Source organism: Hippopotamus amphibius, chromosome 4 (assembly GCF_030028045.1).
Source record: "Hippopotamus amphibius kiboko isolate mHipAmp2 chromosome 4, mHipAmp2.hap2, whole genome shotgun sequence".
Classification (NCBI taxonomy): domain Eukaryota; kingdom Metazoa; phylum Chordata; class Mammalia; order Artiodactyla; family Hippopotamidae; genus Hippopotamus; species Hippopotamus amphibius.
This window is the reverse complement of record NC_080189.1, coordinates 175,271,659-175,289,401: the sequence shown is the minus strand read 5'-3', so window position 1 is coordinate 175,289,401 and position 17,743 is coordinate 175,271,659. Positions and strand designations below refer to the sequence as shown.

Below are 17,743 nucleotides of genomic sequence, written 5' to 3'. Positions count from 1 at the left end.
TCAGTGTCTATATATTTTTTTAATTGAAGTATAATTGACTCAGAATATTATGTTAGTGCCAGGTACATAACACAGTGATTCAATGTTTCTATGCATTACAGAATGATCACTGTGATATGTCCAGTTACCATCTGTCACCATACAAACATATTACAACATAATTGACTATTTCCCTGTGCTGTACATTTCATCCCTGTGACTCATTTATTTTGTAACTGGAAGTTTGTACATTTTAATCTCCCTTACCTATGTTATTCATACCACCACTCCACTCCCCTCAGGCAACCACCAATTTGTTCTCTGTCTCTAGGACTCTCTTTTGTTATGTTTGTTCATTTGTTTTGTTTTTCAGATTTCCACATATAAGTGAAATCATATGATACTTTTCTTTCTCTGTCTAACTTACTTCACTTAGCATAATCCCCTCTAGGTCCATTTGTGTTGTTGCACATCAGAAGTTTTCGTCTTTTTTATGGCTGAGTAATATTCCATCATATATGTAATATTATATATAATATCAACCACATCTTCTTTATTCATTCATCTGTTGGTGGATACTTAGGTTGCTTCTATATCTTGGCTATTGTAAATAGTGCTGCAATGAACATAGGGGTTCAAATATCTTTTCGAATTAGTTGCTTACATTTTCTTCAGATAAATATCCAGAAGTGAAATTGTTAGGCTGTACAATAGTTTTATTTTTAATTTTTTTTTAAGGAACTACCATACTGTTTTCCATACTGGCTGCACCAATTTAATATATTCCCACCAACAATGCACGAGGGTTCCCTTTTTCCCACACCCTTGCCAACATTTATTATTTGTTGTCTTTTTGATAATAGCAATTCTTTTTTTTTTTTGGCCATGCTGCATAGCATGAGGGATCTTAGTTCCCTGACCAAGGATCAAACTCGCGGCCACTGAATTGGAAGCATGGAGTCTTAACCACTGGACTGCCAGGGAAGTCCCTGATAATAGCAATTCTGACAGGTGTGAGGTAATATCTCACTGTGGTTTTGATTTTTATTTCCCTGATGATTAGGGATGTTGAGCATCTTTGCATATTCCTGTTGGCCATCTGTATGTCTTTTTTGGAAAATGTCTAATCAAGTCCTCTGCCCATTTTTTAATTAAGTGGTTTGTTTTTTGATTTTGAGTTGTATAAGCTCTTTGTATACTTTGAATATTAACCCCTCATCAGATATATTGTTTGCAAATATCTTCTCCCATTCAGTAGGCAGCCTTTTCCTTTTGTTGATAGTTTACTTTGTTGTGCAAAAGCTTTTTAGTTTGATTTAGTCCCATTTGTTTACTTTTGTTTTTGTTTCCCTTGCACGAAGACACAGATCCAAAAAAAATATTGCTAAGGCCAATATCAAAGAGTGTACTGCTTATATTTTCTTCTAGGAGATTGATGGTTTCAGGTCTTACATTTAAGTCTTTAATCCATTTTGAGTTTGGTTTTTTTTTTTTTTAATAGTATGAGAGTGTAGTCCAGTTTCATTCTTTTGCATGTAGCTGTCCAGTTTTCCCAACACCAATTATTGAAGAGGCTGTCTTTTCTCCATTATGTATTCTTACCTCCTTTGTCGTAGATTAATTGACCATATAATATGGATTTATTTCTGGGCTCTTTGTTCTGTTCCGTTGATCCATCTGTCTTTTTGTGCCGGTGCCACACCATTTTGATTACTGTAGCTTTGTAGTGCAGTTTAAAATCAGAGAGCATGATACTGCTAGCTTTGTTCTTCTTTCTCAAGATTGTTTTGGCTATTTGAAGTCTTTTGTGTTTCCATACAAATTTTAGAATTATTTGTTCTAATTCTGTGAAAAATGCCATTGGTTCTACCTAGGTTTCTTAATTCAAAAGCATCCTCTTCTGTTGCTAAAGGAAGTTCAATTGTTAAGTGTGGGGTCAGTGTGTTTCCTGATTTTGTGGTTCTCTTTTGTTTCTGTAAGAGCTTTAATTTCCATTGTTTGCTTTCTTTTTTCTCTTCATCATCAAACATCTGCAAAATTCCTTCCCATTCAGAGGCACCTACCTCTTCTTCTGAATGGTGCCTTCCTAAAACTGCAAGGAGATTTTCCAGCAAGTGTTCTAATCTACCAGTTCTCAAATCTTTTCTCAGTATTTCTTTTCCCAGGTAGAACTCTATCAGAGAGGATTTCACCTGTATCATACCACTGCTGTACTCCTGTGAACCTCTGTTCTTTCCCACCCAATCTCTACCCCACTGTGCTCTGGTGTGGACTCTGAATTTGGTCCTGCTGGGTTTATTTTTCTCCTTTAATGTAAATTGAAGTTATTAGTAATCTCTGTGCAATCGTCGCTCTAGTGTTGTTTTATTAATTCTCCTCTTTATGTGATTCTTTTTTTGGTGAATATGTGGAGAAATTCAGTTTTAAGTAGCCACAATATATCTTCCATTAAGTTTTTGTATATTTATTTTTTAAAGACTGGCCTAGCTCCAAAATTATGGTTTGTAAATACCATTTCCCACTAAAAAGAATCATAATTCCATATGGAAATGACTGATTCCATGTTTGGGACAGAAATGTATCAAGTGAGGCTGGACTGTTTTGTTCCAGAAGAAAGGAAGAAAGCAAGCAATCAGAGACTTGAGTAGAGTCATGGTAAAAGCACTCAGGAGCCAACTTTAAGAAGACCATACATGCAAAAATTGGACAGTTTGAACATCATTAAGGGTAAAACTGTAGTGGATAGAAACACTCATAGAAAGCTATGAGTTCATAATGATACTTAAAAGCAGATCTTTCTGGTTGCTTCTGAGATGCTAGGAAATCAGTTCTAGGGAATCAAAACTGGTAAGTGAAGGAAAAGAATGAAGCATTTTTTTTGCCTTTCATTAGGAAATATACCGCTGGATAACCAAATAGTTGGTGAAGGAAATATTATCTTTATAGAAGTATTCCAGTGAATGAATAAAGAATGAGTGATAAAATATCACCATCTTGCAACCTCCAATAAATTTAACAGATCTAGGCAATAAATGATTGCTGGTGTATCATGGAAAGAGAGAACCAGACATTATGTGCCTCCTGTTAGAAGTACTCAACACCACCTGTGAAGTGTCCCTGCCAAAAAAATTAACCTGAATCTGATCAAGCCTTTAAATCTACTTAACGATTTACAGGACAAATGAAATAAACTTATGGTGTAAAAATACCACAATGATGAAATCAGCAAAATCCAGACTGTGAGGAAAACATTAGAACGAACTACTTAACTAATAAGTTGCAAGGAAAAAGAGAGAGACAAAATGATTGGGGATAAGAAGGGTAGTTACCTGTGGATTTAAAAACTTCAGAAATACATCAACCAATAGCAAACATGAACCCTGTTGGATCCTGGTTCATACAAACTATTAAAAAAATTAAGAATGGTATACCGAGGTAATAAAAACAGTCACTGGATGGATATCTAGGAATCATTATTATTTTAAGGCATAACATGGTATTGTGGTTTTATTTTTAAAATGTCATTTTCTCTTAGAAATATGTATAAATGTCTAGGAGATCTTCAAGATAATCCTGAAGGAGGATGATGAATGGGTGGGTGTATTGATTTGTTTTTTGTTTTTTTTGGCACATGGGCTTAGTTGCTCCGTGGCATGTGGGATCTTCCTGGAGCAGGGATCGAACCTGTGTCCCCTGCATTGGCAGGCGGACTCTTAACCACTGCGCCACCTAGGAAGCCCAAGGGTGTATTGATTAAACAAGACTGAAGCTAGATGATGGATATGGAGAGGCTGATTATGCAATCTTTCTTTTTCTTTTGTTTGGAATCTTTTTCTGATGTTGGAATATCTCATAATAATTCCTTTTAAACTGGAAGTAATGTTAATCTAGGTGATCAAAATGTCCTTGTTATTTTATTGAGTCTTTAAATTTTTTAACTTTATAAGAAGCATAAGAAAAGTATGTCTCTGGATGGGGGTAGACTTTGAAACCATAAGGCAACAGAAACAAAGAAAAATAATGATACATTTGATTGCATCAGATTTGAATTACTGTACATCAAAGCCCATTGTAAAAAAAATTAAGTGACCACTTGGGTTTAATATTCATAGTAAATATTGCAAAGAATTCTTTTACCATTTTGAAATGGATAGATGTTGTTTCAGGGGGCTCCGAGGAGCCTGGTTCTTTATGTCTCAGCACAGAAAGAATTCAGCAAGAGGCAAAGTGATAGATAATAAGTGATTAGAATAGGGCGCTTGTGGGCAGGCAAGAGGGTGCTGCGCTGAGAACTTAGTGGGTTACAGCTTTATAATCAAAGGAAAAGTGAGGAGAGGGAAAGGATCTTCTTTGTCTTTCTTGAGTTGAGGTCATACTTGCATCATCAGCTCCTCTTCCAGGTTGCATGAGGGGAGTTTCTTGTCCCTACATGGTCAAGCCAGGACTGTAAAACTTATTTCAGGTCTCTGTACAATGAGTGCCTTTCCATAAATTACTGTTGTTTTTTTTTAATGTGTGCAGAGAGCATGTCCTGGAGATCATTAGCTTACTGCGCTCACTGGGCAGGATGTGGGTCTCATGCCACCATTGTTTTATTGTTTTGGGGCATGTCTCATGCTTGTGCTGCATGGATTTGTTGCTAAGCAAGCCTGCTTGGTTTTGTGGTTAAGCAGACCTGATTTCTTGAGTAATCATTAGCTTACAGGGGTGTCCCATACTTTTTTCTACTTACAATCCTCTAGTGGGATTAACTATTTAATCACCTACTTTGTCCCTTTACTCTGTCCCTATCAATTTCACAAGCAAAACACTAAAATTCCAACAGAAAATGGTCAAGAATGTGTCCAGATTATTTGTAGAAGACAAAATGGCTAAAAGCGTGTCTTAAATATTAAATTGCACCAATATTTTAAAAACTAAAACAATTAGATACTTTTTTGCCTATCAAATTATTATAGGTTATATTTAATTCTCCACACTGCATTTTCTGGAAAGCAATTTTCCAACATATATCAAGACTCTTAAATGTATTTATAGTCTAAGGAAATATTTTTAAGTACAGGGAAATATTTTTGTTCAGAATTATTCAGTACCATACTATTCATAACAGAAAAACACTGGAAACAACTGAATGACTTATGTTTAAATGCATTGTAATTATTTTAGATATGTAATTATGAAAAAAATGTTTAAAAAGTTAAATTACATGAGAAAATGATCAGAATAACAATGACTGAAAGCCATATACTGAAGCTATATATGGAAGCATCCTACGTGAAACACATGAATGTGTAGGGGACAGATTGTAGAAATAAGTCAAAGTGTTAACAGTGGTTATATCTGATTGTTGGTTGATGGGTAATTGATTTCTCTATACCTGTTTGTATTTTTCACAGTGCCTGTCATGTTTTCCAGGGGGAAGAACATTTTTATTCCACTGTTACAGGTAAAAGCTCTGCTCTGGGAGCTTTCATTGGCATCAAAGTGTAATTCAGCAGCAACTGACTAGAAGCAGATCCTTACTCTTAACAGGGGAGGAACTGAGCCTTTATTGGGAGAGATATTTTGTTGAGTTTTGCACATTGTTACAGGTTGAGGAGTAACTTTCTTCTTTCAGTTAAAGTCACCAGAAAAGGTGAGAGAAAGTTTTTCTTATGTGGGCTCTTTAGGAATAGATAACCCCAGCTATCTTTCATGATGTGTGTATAAGCAGATTCTACATGGCCATGTGAAGGGACTTCTGCAGGAAAACGTGAATGTAAAGCAGGTTTTATCATCATCATTTAAAACATTATTTGTTAGTCTCTGTGACCTTGATGACTAGTCAGGTGCTGAGTAAGAAAGGTTTTCAGTCTCAGCTTACTAGTCAAAGGCAGCCTGAGTGGATATAATCAATCCCACCAAGGACATTTACACAGGAATGAACCTGAAGAACACATTGACATATCATTTGGTCGTACTGATTCCCTTGCACAAGTAGCTGATTCCTATCTTTTTGCTTTGTGTATTTACTTTTCTTGCTTACGCTATCACTAAGATCACTAAGATCGTTACTTGTTTTAAGTCCCATTCTTCCTTCAGGACACAATTATGAAGCTCTCTTTGACAGATTGTCTTCCCTTTAAACCTCATTATAGGTAGTTGGTGGGGTCTTTTAACATATTTGTTTTTCCTCAGGCACTCAGTAATCCCATGATGATTGAAATATTGTGTAGATAAGTCACCTGTAGGTTTCTGAACCTTCCTAGATGGATGTTGTATAAAAGATGATAGGTTTGGAGAAACTCCACATCTTGTAGACTTTTAAAGAAAATGACCTTTGGTGCTCTTTGAAAGAGGCAGTTAATTAGAAATTCCAACTGCCTGTCCTTTAGATTTTTCTAAGCATGCTTCTGAACTTGGTAGCAGCTGATTGGCTGTTACCAAAGTTAAGTGGATTACTAAACCAGTAAACTGTGAAAACTCAGCTCCCAATTTTGGGTCTTCTTTCTCAGCCTATATGCAAGAAAACTCGGGAAAATATAAAAAAGAAAAGTGCAGCTGGTTGGGCATCCCATTAAGAGGGAATTAAGAAATAAGGGGCTACTATAGTACGAATTTGCAGTGTAATCACTTCCATGATAACAGAGTAACTACAAATGAACCGGATGGTGCGGGAGGTAGGTTCCTCCTTTGGGACAATGCCCAATATTTACTTGATGCCAGAGAATAGCAAATGCCCAGATGTGTGACCTATATCTGACCGTTACATGAAACTCTTAAGCATTAATTGGGAAAAATAAGTGCAGGTAATTTGACTGTTAAAGGATGAGTAGAAGAGTGTGATAAAGATAAAGAAGTTGCTTCAATATATAAAGATATGGATTTAGAGCTGATATTTATCAAGTGCTTACTCTGTGTAAATTAGCTAGCTGTTAGATGTTTTAGTATATTATTTATTTAATTCTCACAACAACTCTCTGAGGTGTTATCCCTGTTTTACTGAATAGAAAGTTACTTACTTGAAGAAGTTAAGTAACTTCCCAAAGATCAAGCATCTCAAAGGGCAGAGCTAATCTTAGACCAAAGTTTGTGCTTTTTCTCCAACTGTAAGATAATTGTTGAAAGAAGGTAGTACCAAATAGAGAAAAGTCATAATATTGAAGAAGGAAAAGAATGAGTAATATACATATGAAGCAGAGTTATGGTGAACAAATTTAACAGTTTTGGTGAGAGCTCAAATCTACTCAAGTACATGGTGTGGAATAAGTTTTTAAATTTTCATTTTGTGGCATCTTTGTATGCTGACTAGATCTATTCAATCAGGAGACCTTGGTTCTAAGCCCAACTCTGTCACTAGCTACTGAGGCACTTTGGACATGTTACTTAATGTCTCATATATCAACTCTGAAGTACATTCCATCTCTAAACTTAAAAAATTATATATATATATATATATGTACATATGTGTGTGTGTGTGTGTGTGTGTGTGTGTATGGGCTGAATTACTAGAGTAAGGGAATGTGCAGCTAGCACGAAGCCATGGAGAGTCCAAACATCACTCCTTGGCTGTCTCTCCCTTAAATATGCTTTCTCGGGTTTCCTTTCCTCAATGAAAGCATTAAGAGCCTTTCAAAGTAAGTTTTTAGTTCTTGAGTCAAAGACAGATACAATCAAATCCACTCAAATGAAGTTAGAGATCTTCTTTATATTTACTTGAGAGAACTGAATTGGAACAAATTTGAAGATAACTTATTAAGAGGTGATCCAGACTGGGGTCTGGAATATAATACATTTCAGACAGTTTTTCAGGGAGGAGAAAAACATATGGGTTCTCATAATGGAGCATTTTGTATTTGCAAAATTTGAATTATTTGGATAGATCTTTTTGAGCTGTAGAATTGATCACACCTCTCTAACGGTTACATACATTGCAGAGAAATCTGAGAAGCTCTTTAGTTTGCAATAATTATGTTTATAAATACCTTTAATACCAATTAAGGAACAAATGTAGAGCTTAGTCAGTTGTTGTCTGCTTTTGTCACATAATGAGAAATATTTTTAATTCAAAGAAGAGATGATTTCTTTACTATGCCATTGTTTATAGCAAAAGGAACTAAAAAATATGTTCAGAGTAATTGATTGGAAATAATTCCTATTTCTTCCAACAGCTAGAATTACCACTTTTATATGTTATGATTTTACTTGTGGACATGTTTGATTTTTCATCAGGAATAACATATAATAAAGGTAAGTTTCAGAGTCTTTTACTCTCTAAAATAGAGAAAATCTTCTCAGGAGTTCCCCTTTATATCTCTTCCTCACTAACAGTTAAAATATTTTTCTTTTAGTACTTCCTCTTTACCTTATCTTCCAATTTTTCTGTTGTACTCTGGTCCAGAGGTTTCTAATAATATCATTGTTGTACTCTGGTCCAGAGGTTTCTAATAATATCATTGTGTACATTGGGACTTTTGTTATAGGATTTCGTTACTTAGAAGTCATAGAATATTTAAATTTTCAGGAGCATTTTATATTTTCAAAATTTGAATTATTTGGATAGATCTTTTTGATTTTTTCCTCCATGAATGGTTGCATGTAAGATGAATTGTAAACTGAAGTATAGGCTAATAGACTGAGAATTTTCTGAAATTAATACATGGATTAAATTGGCCAATAGGACTTTCATGGTGTAAAACTTTGTAAAAGGAATAAGACAAATCCACCTCCACTTGTACAGATTATATAGATTCTATAGTATCCTGAATTGGATCTGCCACAACATAGTAGTTTCTCAAGATAATTGTTGACTGAATGGATGGAGAGACTCAGGCTCTCTTCCTACATATAGGTGTGTTGCAGAATTGGGTGAGTTCTGGGATAAACCAGTTCTAGTTCCTATATTCTACTAGAGAATATATTACGCAAGCATGGACATAACCTATGATTGGAGTGTCATCAGCAAATTTATGAGATTTCAGAGAAGGGAAAGTGTACTTCCGACTGGGGCAGGGGATGGAGTGTGTCAGAGAAAACATTGTATGAAAGATAGCAATCCATCTGGGTCCCCCAATGTCTATGCATACATGGGGAAGAGTGTCCTATGAAGACAACATCAGGGTAAGCAATGAATAAAGTCGTGGAGGTAGGAAACCACAGAACATGAAGGGAGCAGTATAGTTCCTTTTGACTTGAATGAAGGAATAGAAAAAGTAAAATACTTTGGAAAGATAGGAAACTGGCTTATATTATAGAGGTACTTGAATACCAGGCTAAGGAATTTGGGCTTTAGTCTGTATTCATTGGGAAGTCATTTAAAATGACTGGGTAGGGGAGTAACATTCAAAGCTACAGCTTAGGAAAATTAATATGGCAGCATTGTGTAAAGTGGATTGGTGGAGGGAGAGCTGAAAGGCAGAGAGAACATACAGAAGACCATGACAGTAGTTTACACCAGATCTTCAGTCATGAAGTCAGTTTTTTGGTCATGCATTGCATCAGTTAAAAAAAAAAAGTGTTAAGCTTGATTCCCCAATATTTGCTATTTATTTTTAAATTGTGTACTTGTATTACTGTACTAATTTATTGTGTACCTTATAAACCTATACAAAACCCAGAAATTAAAAGGGGATGAAAAAGGATGAAATAATCTTTTAAAATTATTATACATTGTACTGATCAACATCATAAAATTCTTTGAAATTTTAAGATTTTTGGTGAGAACAATGTGATTTGAATATATTTTTTAAAATCTTGGAGTCAAACAGTAGAAGCTACCCACCCCTCACCCTCAGCCCCATGGCATGCAGCTGTGCACATGTTCCTGGAGCAGTCACACAGCTTGCAGAAGTCAGGGTGGTAAAATGGACCCTGTCTTCCAAATATTGAGGATCTGGTGCTCTGATTGTTGATTGCTGCTTCTGCACAGAGGTGCAGACAAAGAGGCAGGCAGCCATTGTTGTTGTACCTCCCCTCATTGTTGCAAGCCCCTCTCCCTCAGCTGAACAGATTTTCAAGGGACTTAAAGGTCTGGTTCCCTTCCCCCCCCCTTTTCTTAAAATTTATTTATTTATTTATTGGCTGCATTGGGTCTTCGTTGCTCACATGGACTTTCTCTGGTTGCAGAGAGCAGGGCTACTCTTCATTGTGGTGTGAGGGCTTCTCATTGTGGTGGCTTCTCTTTGTTGTGGAGCATGGGCACCAGGTGCATGGGCTTCAGTAGTTGTGGCACATGGGCTCAATAGTTGTGGCTTGTGGCTCTAGAGCACAGGCTCATTAGTTGTGGCACATGGGCTTAGTTGCTCCATGGCATGTGGAATCTTCCCAGACCAGGGACTGAACCCATGTCCCCTGCATTGGCAGGTGGGTTCTTACCACTGTGTCAGCAGGGAAGTCCCCTTTTATTCCCTTTTTCATTTTTTCCTTCTTTGGGAGTCAGACATTAATGACTATTAAAAAAAAAAAGTGCATATATGGGGATAAATTAGAAAGTGACCATACATGCCCAGGGAAAAATGACACAGGCTCATAAAAGACCTAAGAAGACCTTAAATTTATACCTGAGGTTGATCCTTGATAAAGAGACAGACTACAACAATTTTTTTAAAAAACCAATAAACAAAAACATTAACAAAGAAAGAAAATCCTGGGGAATGAGGAGAATCTGATTTTCAGAGTTATTAGATTCAAGCATTATTAGATTCAAACGTCCAGTTTTCAACAGGAAATTACAAGGCATACAAAGAAACAGGAAAGTATGACCCATTAAAGGAAAAAAATAAATCACCAGAAATTATCCTGAAAAAAGATTTGATGGCAGATCTATTAGATAAAGACTTTAAAACAACCATGCTAAAGATACTTTAAAAATCAAAGGAAGATGTGAGGAAGGTCAAGAAAACAATGTATGAGCAAAATGGAAGTATCAATGGAGAGACAGAAAACTCGAAAAGAAAGCAAGAAGAAATGCAGGGGCTGAAAAGTACAATAACTGAAATGAAAAACTCACTAGATGGATTCAATGGCAGATTTAAGCAGGCAGAAGAAAAAAATCAGTGAACTTGAAGATAGGACAATTCTCATTATCAAGTCTCAGGAACAGAAAGAAAAAAGATTGGATAAAAGTGTACAGAGTGTAAGGGACCTCTGGGACACCATCAAGTGGACCAATACACACATTGTGGGAGTAACAGGAGAGAGAGAGAGAAAGGAGCAGAGAGACTATTTGAAGAAATCATGGCTAAATTTGACGGAAGATATGAATATACATAATATATAAATATCCAGGAAGCTAAGCAAACTCCAAGTAAGATGAACTGACAGAAACCCATACCAAGACACATTATAATCAAACTTTCAAAAGCCAAAGATAAAGAGATAACCTTTAAAGTAGCAAAAGAGAAGTGAATCACCACATACAAAAGATCCTCAATTGGATAGCCAGCAGATTTCTCATCAGAAACTTTGGAGTCCAGAAAGCATTGGACTGATATATTCAAACTGCTAAAAGAAAAACCTGTCAATCAAGAATCCTATGTCTGGGAAAACTGTCCTCAAGAGTGAGGAAGAAATTAAGGCATTCCTAGATAAACAAAAGCGGAGGGAGTTTGTTACCATTAGATTTGCCATGTAAAATATGCTCAAGGGAGTCCTGCAAGGGGATATGAAAGGACACTAGACAGTAACTTGAGGCCATAGGGAGAAATAAAGATAAATATGTGGGCAATTATATTATTGTTAACAATGGATTGTAACTCCACTTTTTATTTTCTACATGATTTAAGGGACTAGTACATTTAAAGAAAAAAAATTATTAGTGCAAAAGTTAGTATCATTGTAACTTTGGTTTGTAACTTCAAATCTCATTTTCTACATAATTTAAGAGACTGATGCTTTCAAAAGAATTGTTAGTTTATGTTTTGGGGGCACACAATATTTAAAGATGTAATTTTATGACATTAACAACTGAAAGAGGTTGGGGTGGAGCTGTAAAGGAGCAGAGTTTTTCTATGTTATTGAAGTTAAGCTGCTATAAATTCAAATTAGGGTATTATAGCATTAGGATGTTAACTATAATCTCTATGGTAATCACAAAGAAAATAGCTATAAAACACACATGAAAGGGATTTAGGTTTCACTACAGAAAAAAATCAGCTAAATATTAAAGAAGGTGGTAATATAGGAGTAAAGGACAAAAAAGTTGTAAGGTATATAGAGAACTAATAGCAAAATGATAGAAGTAAGTCTCTCCTTACCAGTAATTAGTTTAAATATAAATGGATTAAATTTCCCAGTGAAAACAGGGAGATTGGCAGGTGGATAAAAACACATTATCCGAAAAACAGCAACAACAAAAACAAACAAAAACCATGATCCAACTCTATGCTGTCTGTGAAAGACTCATTTTATTTTCTTTTTTCTTTTTGGCCATGCCACACAGCATGTGGGATCTTAGTTCCCTGACCAGGGAGTGAACCTATGCCCCCTGCAGTGAAAGCACAGAGTCCTAACAACTGGACCACCAGGGAATTCCCAGAGAGACACACTTTAGATCAAGAAGGAGGGATCTTCCTCCCAATCCCCCCAACCCCTTTGGGGAGAGGAGTCACCTTCATATCAGTAGCTCTCTATCAAAACATAAATTCACCCTCCAGTCTCCAACTCCTGTCCATTTTATATGTTTGCCAAGATTGAGGAGTTTAAGAGTCCAGAACTGGTTTTTGGCCACCCCTGAAAATTTGTATCATAGCCTAGCAGGTGTTATGTTTTATTTTAGTGTTCAGTCAAACCTTCCCTTTTGGTGTGCTGATATTGTATCTTTAAAATGAAAAAAAAAGTGGAAGATTTTAATTTTATCTAGAGTAATGTGAATTTAAAATATACAGTTATAATTCTTTTAAAAATATTTTCTGTTTAAAAAATATGGTTCTTTTGATGGACATTCTTCATTAGTGATCTACTATATATATATATATGTTTGTATTACTTAGGTGGTACGGAGAAACACTTTGCTTGTGCTAGTCAAGGCTTCCTCCAAAAGAATGAAATAATCAAGTTGTATCTTTCCCCTGATGACTTGGTAAGGTCCACTAATAGCATGTGTTACAATCCCTCATATTCCTTTTAAGTCCATGCGTGAAACCAGTAGCACTGAACTCTTTTCAAATACCTTCTACTACATTCAGACTTGGGGAGGTGAAATTCGATATAAATAATATTCCTCTTTATCCTTTCTATTTCTTTCCACTTGGATCAAGTAAAATATTTCATTTAGCCATGAACACCCTGGGTGGTTTGCATTTTTCTTTAAGATGCCTTTTTCCCTTTTTTTTATAAAGAGATTGGCTGTAATGATCTTCATTTTTTATGGGTCTGATCTGTCCATCTGCAATTTGACAGATGTAGCCTGTTAGAGAAAGAACGCTACCTCACATGACCTTGGGAAAGAATCTTTCCCTTTTATAACAAGTACCACATTGCAGTTGTCATTTTGGGTAAGGGATTGTTTTATTCCTTTGATTCAAAATTAAAAAAACAACAAAATAAAATGTACTGTTAAGATAGTCATGCACCAAATGGTAAAAAAATATGTTAATAAAAATTGCACAGATTGTCTAAAAATCTGTGATAAATATAACAAAAAGAATAAAAAACACCCCATGAGGACAAATACATTTATCCTAAAGTCTGCTTTGACTTTGTTCCTAGTTCGTTCTTGACATGCCAAACGTATATTTAGTTTTTTATTTACGACTATTGTGGTGCATGTCCTTTGAGTCAAATGTGTCTTTCCTTTTTGTGATTAAATATTATGGAAAAGGAATGGGCTCTAGAGGAAGAGAGACCTACAGAGCTGGCATCAAATTTGGTTCTTCCATATATGGTCTGTGTGCCCTAGGTCAGGTTACCTAACCTTTCTGATCCTCAATTTTGTCCTTTTAAAAGGGAATTATAACCTACTTCTTGGATAGTTGTGACATGGTAGTTCTAGAAGAGGCATTAGTGGAAATAATAGCTAACATTTGAAGTGTTTTATGTTCATTATGACATTTAATCTTCTGTAAGATAAGTACTGTAGGGGAGTTCTGAGCCTCCCCTTTTAGGTTCAGTGTCTGAGGCCTATAAAATAAACTGACAAAGACAGATTAAGCAGGAGATAAAAATGAAGTTTGGGAATTCCCTAGCTGTCCAGTGGTCAGGACTCAACACTTTCACAGCTGTGGCCCAGTTTCAACCCCTGGTTGGGGAACTAAGATCCTGCAAGCTGTGCAGCGTGGCCCAAAAAACAAACAAACAAACAAAAAAAGGGAGAAAAAAAAGATGGAGTTTATTTACACATGCAATGCACATACCCATGGGAGAACTCAGTGATGAGTAACTCAAAGGGGTGCTTAGAATTTGGAGTTTATATACCACCTTAACAAAATGCAATAAATTGTGGAGAAGTGATAAGACAAAGGAAAAGCGTTTGGGTATATCTCCTGCCAATCCCCATTAGAATATAGGTTCCATTAGGTCAGGGGTTTTTGCCTGTTTTGTTCAGTTTTGTTTCCCCAGCATCTATAATACTGCCTGATTCATCATAAAGACTCAGTAAATATCTTTGGAATGAATATTCAGATAGGTAACTTGCTCAAAGTGATCTTAACTACTAGAGAACTAAATGAGATGAAGCTCTTAATATCTGTATTGGTTTTCAGGAAAATCCACCATTTGTGATTGCTACCTTTTCATATTCCTTCCCAAAACTCAAAATATTCAATAAAAATGCAGTAAAATGAGTTTTGCTTCATAAATTTTTTTAATTTAGACACAAAATAGTGATTTTAATAAAACAGGAATTTCTGCATGTGACAGCATGTGGCTTTGATTCTATGTTTGTTAAATTAATAACTGTATGACCATTTCTATGATAGAATAGATTAGTATAGGATGAATTGAAACCTAGGATGAAAAAAAAAAAAGAAACCTAGATGACACTAGCATAGTAGGTTACTGAGTTTTGAAATTGTACTTTACGAAATAAATTTTTTTCCAAGTTAAAGACTGGAATTACTAAAGATGGCAATCTTCAGCAGCATCTACTTTTCATAGATTTCTCCTCACTTTTAAATTAATGTAAAATATGCTTCTCTCCATCAAATTGTCTTTACTTGTTTTTTGTTTTTTTTTTCTCTTTCCTAAAGAAAATCCAGTGTTTTTTCCAGTCTGAAAATGAGCTTACTTCAAAGGAATTTCTAAGTGTGTTCACATCAGGAGGACTTGCTCCCAGCCTGGGAATCATAAATAGTACATATACGGGCATCTTCCACTTTAATTTAACTTTGGTAATTACATTTTATTTTATTCTGTGATAACATTCTTAACAAGAAGAATACTCTTTCTTTTAGCATGTGTTTTTAAAAACAGTCCAGTATATATTACATCTGTATATGGTTTAAACCCAATAATATTTTGTTATACTTTTTACTTTAAAAGTCATATTTTTTTAAGAAATTAAAAGAAGAAAAGAAAAAGATTCTTATGGTTTCTTAACTTTTTATTCACATATTTACTATTTCCATTGCTCTTCATTCTTTTCTGTAGGTATAAGTTGCCATTTGGTGTCATATCCCTTCAGCATGAAGAACTTTTAGCATTTCTTACAGTACAGGTCTGCTGGCAATTAATTCTCTGGAAGTTTTTTTTCCCCTTGAAAATGTCTTTATTTCACCTCTTTTGGGAGGGGCAGGGTAACAACATTAAGATATAATTTACAAAGCATACAATTTGCCTATTTAAAGTGTACAATTAAAGGGTTTTTAGTATATTCATAGAGTGCAGCCATCACTACTATCTAATATTAGAGCACTTTCATCACTTCCAAGACAGCCCACACCCATTGACAGTCACTCCGTATTCCACCTTCTACTCCCCAGACTTAAGCACCATTAATCTACTTTCTGTCTCTCTAGATTTGCTTATGCTAAACATTTCATGTAAATTAAGTCATATAATATGCAGTCTTTTGTGAATGGCTTCTTTCAGTTAGCATAACATTTTCAAGTTTCATCCATGTGATAACATGTATCAGTACTTCATTTCTTTTTGTTGCCAAATAATATTCCACTGTTTTGATACGGTATTTTGTTTATCCATTAATCAGTTGATGGGCATTTGGGTTGTTTCCACTTTTTGGCTATTATGAATAATGGTACTATGAATTTTCTTGCACAAGTTTTTGCATGGAAACATTGTTTTTTTATTTTTTTTGTGTATATAATTAGGAAATGGAATTGCTAGGTCATAGGGTAACTCTATATCTAACTTTTTGAGGAACTGCCAGACTGTTTTCCAAAGTGGTTGGACTTTTTTAGATACCCACCATTAGTGTTTTAAGGTTCAAATTTCTACATTCTCACCAACACTCATTATTATCTGTTTTTTGTTTTTTGTTTGTCATAGCCATCCCAGTGGGTGTGAAGTACTATCTCATTATATTTTGATTTGCATTTCCCTGATGATTAATGATATTGAGCATCTTTTCATGTGTTTATTGGCCATTTGAATATCTTCTTTGTGAAGGTATCTATGTAGATTCTCTGAGGATTTTTAATTGGGTTGTTTTTTTATTATTGAGTTATAAAAGGTCTTTATATATATTCTCAGTTCAAGTCCTTTATCAGACATATGATTTGCAAATATTTTCTCCCATTCTATGGGTCAATTTTTCACTTTCACAATAGTCTTTTGATGCACAAAAATTTTTTTATGAAGCCTTAGGTATCTATTTTTTCTTTTGTTGCTTATTCTTTTGCTGTCATATATAGGAAACTGTTGCCTAATCCAAAGTAGTAGAGAGTTACCCCTGTGTTTTCTTCTAAGAGGTTCATGGTTTTACCTTTTACATTTAGGTCTGTGATGCATTTTGAGTTCATTTTTGTGTGTGGTGTGGGGTAGGGGGGGTCCACGTTCATTATTTTGCATGTGGATATCCAGCTGTCCTAGCACCATTGTTGACAATACTATTACTCTTTCCGTACTACACTGTTTTGTCACTTTGATTGAAGATCAGTCAACTTTAATGTGAAGGTTTATTTCTGGATTCTCAAATCTATTGCATTGATCTATACATCTACCATTATGCCAGTACCATGTTGTTTCGCTACTGCTGCTTTGTAGTGAGTTTTGAAATTGAGAAGCACGAGTCCTCCAACTTTGTTCTTCTTTTTCAAGATTGTTTTTGCTAGTCTCCATGTAAATTTCGCTAGTTGCCATGTGAACTTTAGGATAAGCTTGTCAATTTTTACAAAGAAACCAGCTGCAATTCTGATAGGGATTGTGTTGAATCTGTAGACCAGTTTGGGGAGTATCGCCATTTTAATAATCTTCCAATCCATGAATGTGGGATGTCTTTCTGTTTATTTAGATTTTCTTGAATTTCTGTCAACAATGTTTTGTAGTTTTCAGAGTATAAGTTTTGCATTTCTTTTGTTAAATTTATTTCTAATATTTTATTCTTTTTGATGCTGTTGTAAGAATTGCTTTCTTATTCTCATTTCCAGATTGTTCTTTGCAACTGTATAAAAAAAACAGTTAATTTTTGGGTATTTATCTTATATCCTGAAACCTTGCTGAACTCATTTATAAATTCTAGTAGTTTTTTAGTGATCACCTTAATTTTTGAATGATTGTTTTGTCAGAGATAGAATTTCTGGGTGATTTCATTTGCTTTCAGCATTTTGAATATGTCATTCTTCTTTTTGAATATGTCACCTGACACAATTGTTTCTGAATGTGTCATTTT

The 17,743-nt window shown here is 35.0% G+C and overlaps 1 protein-coding gene across 1 annotated transcript in view; it reads left to right on the top strand.

The window, feature by feature from the left end:
* The first annotated feature begins 8,153 nt into the window (after positions 1 to 8,153).
* Positions 8,154 to 17,743, top strand: part of CATSPERB (cation channel sperm associated auxiliary subunit beta) — a 110,650-nt gene continuing 101,060 nt past the window's right edge. Inside the window, exons 1-3 of the mRNA XM_057733257.1 lie at positions 8,154 to 8,208; positions 12,948 to 13,036; positions 15,144 to 15,284. Coding sequence (XP_057589240.1) covers positions 8,154 to 8,208; positions 12,948 to 13,036; positions 15,144 to 15,284 — 285 coding nt within the window. The remainder of the gene's footprint in view (positions 8,209 to 12,947; positions 13,037 to 15,143; positions 15,285 to 17,743) is intronic.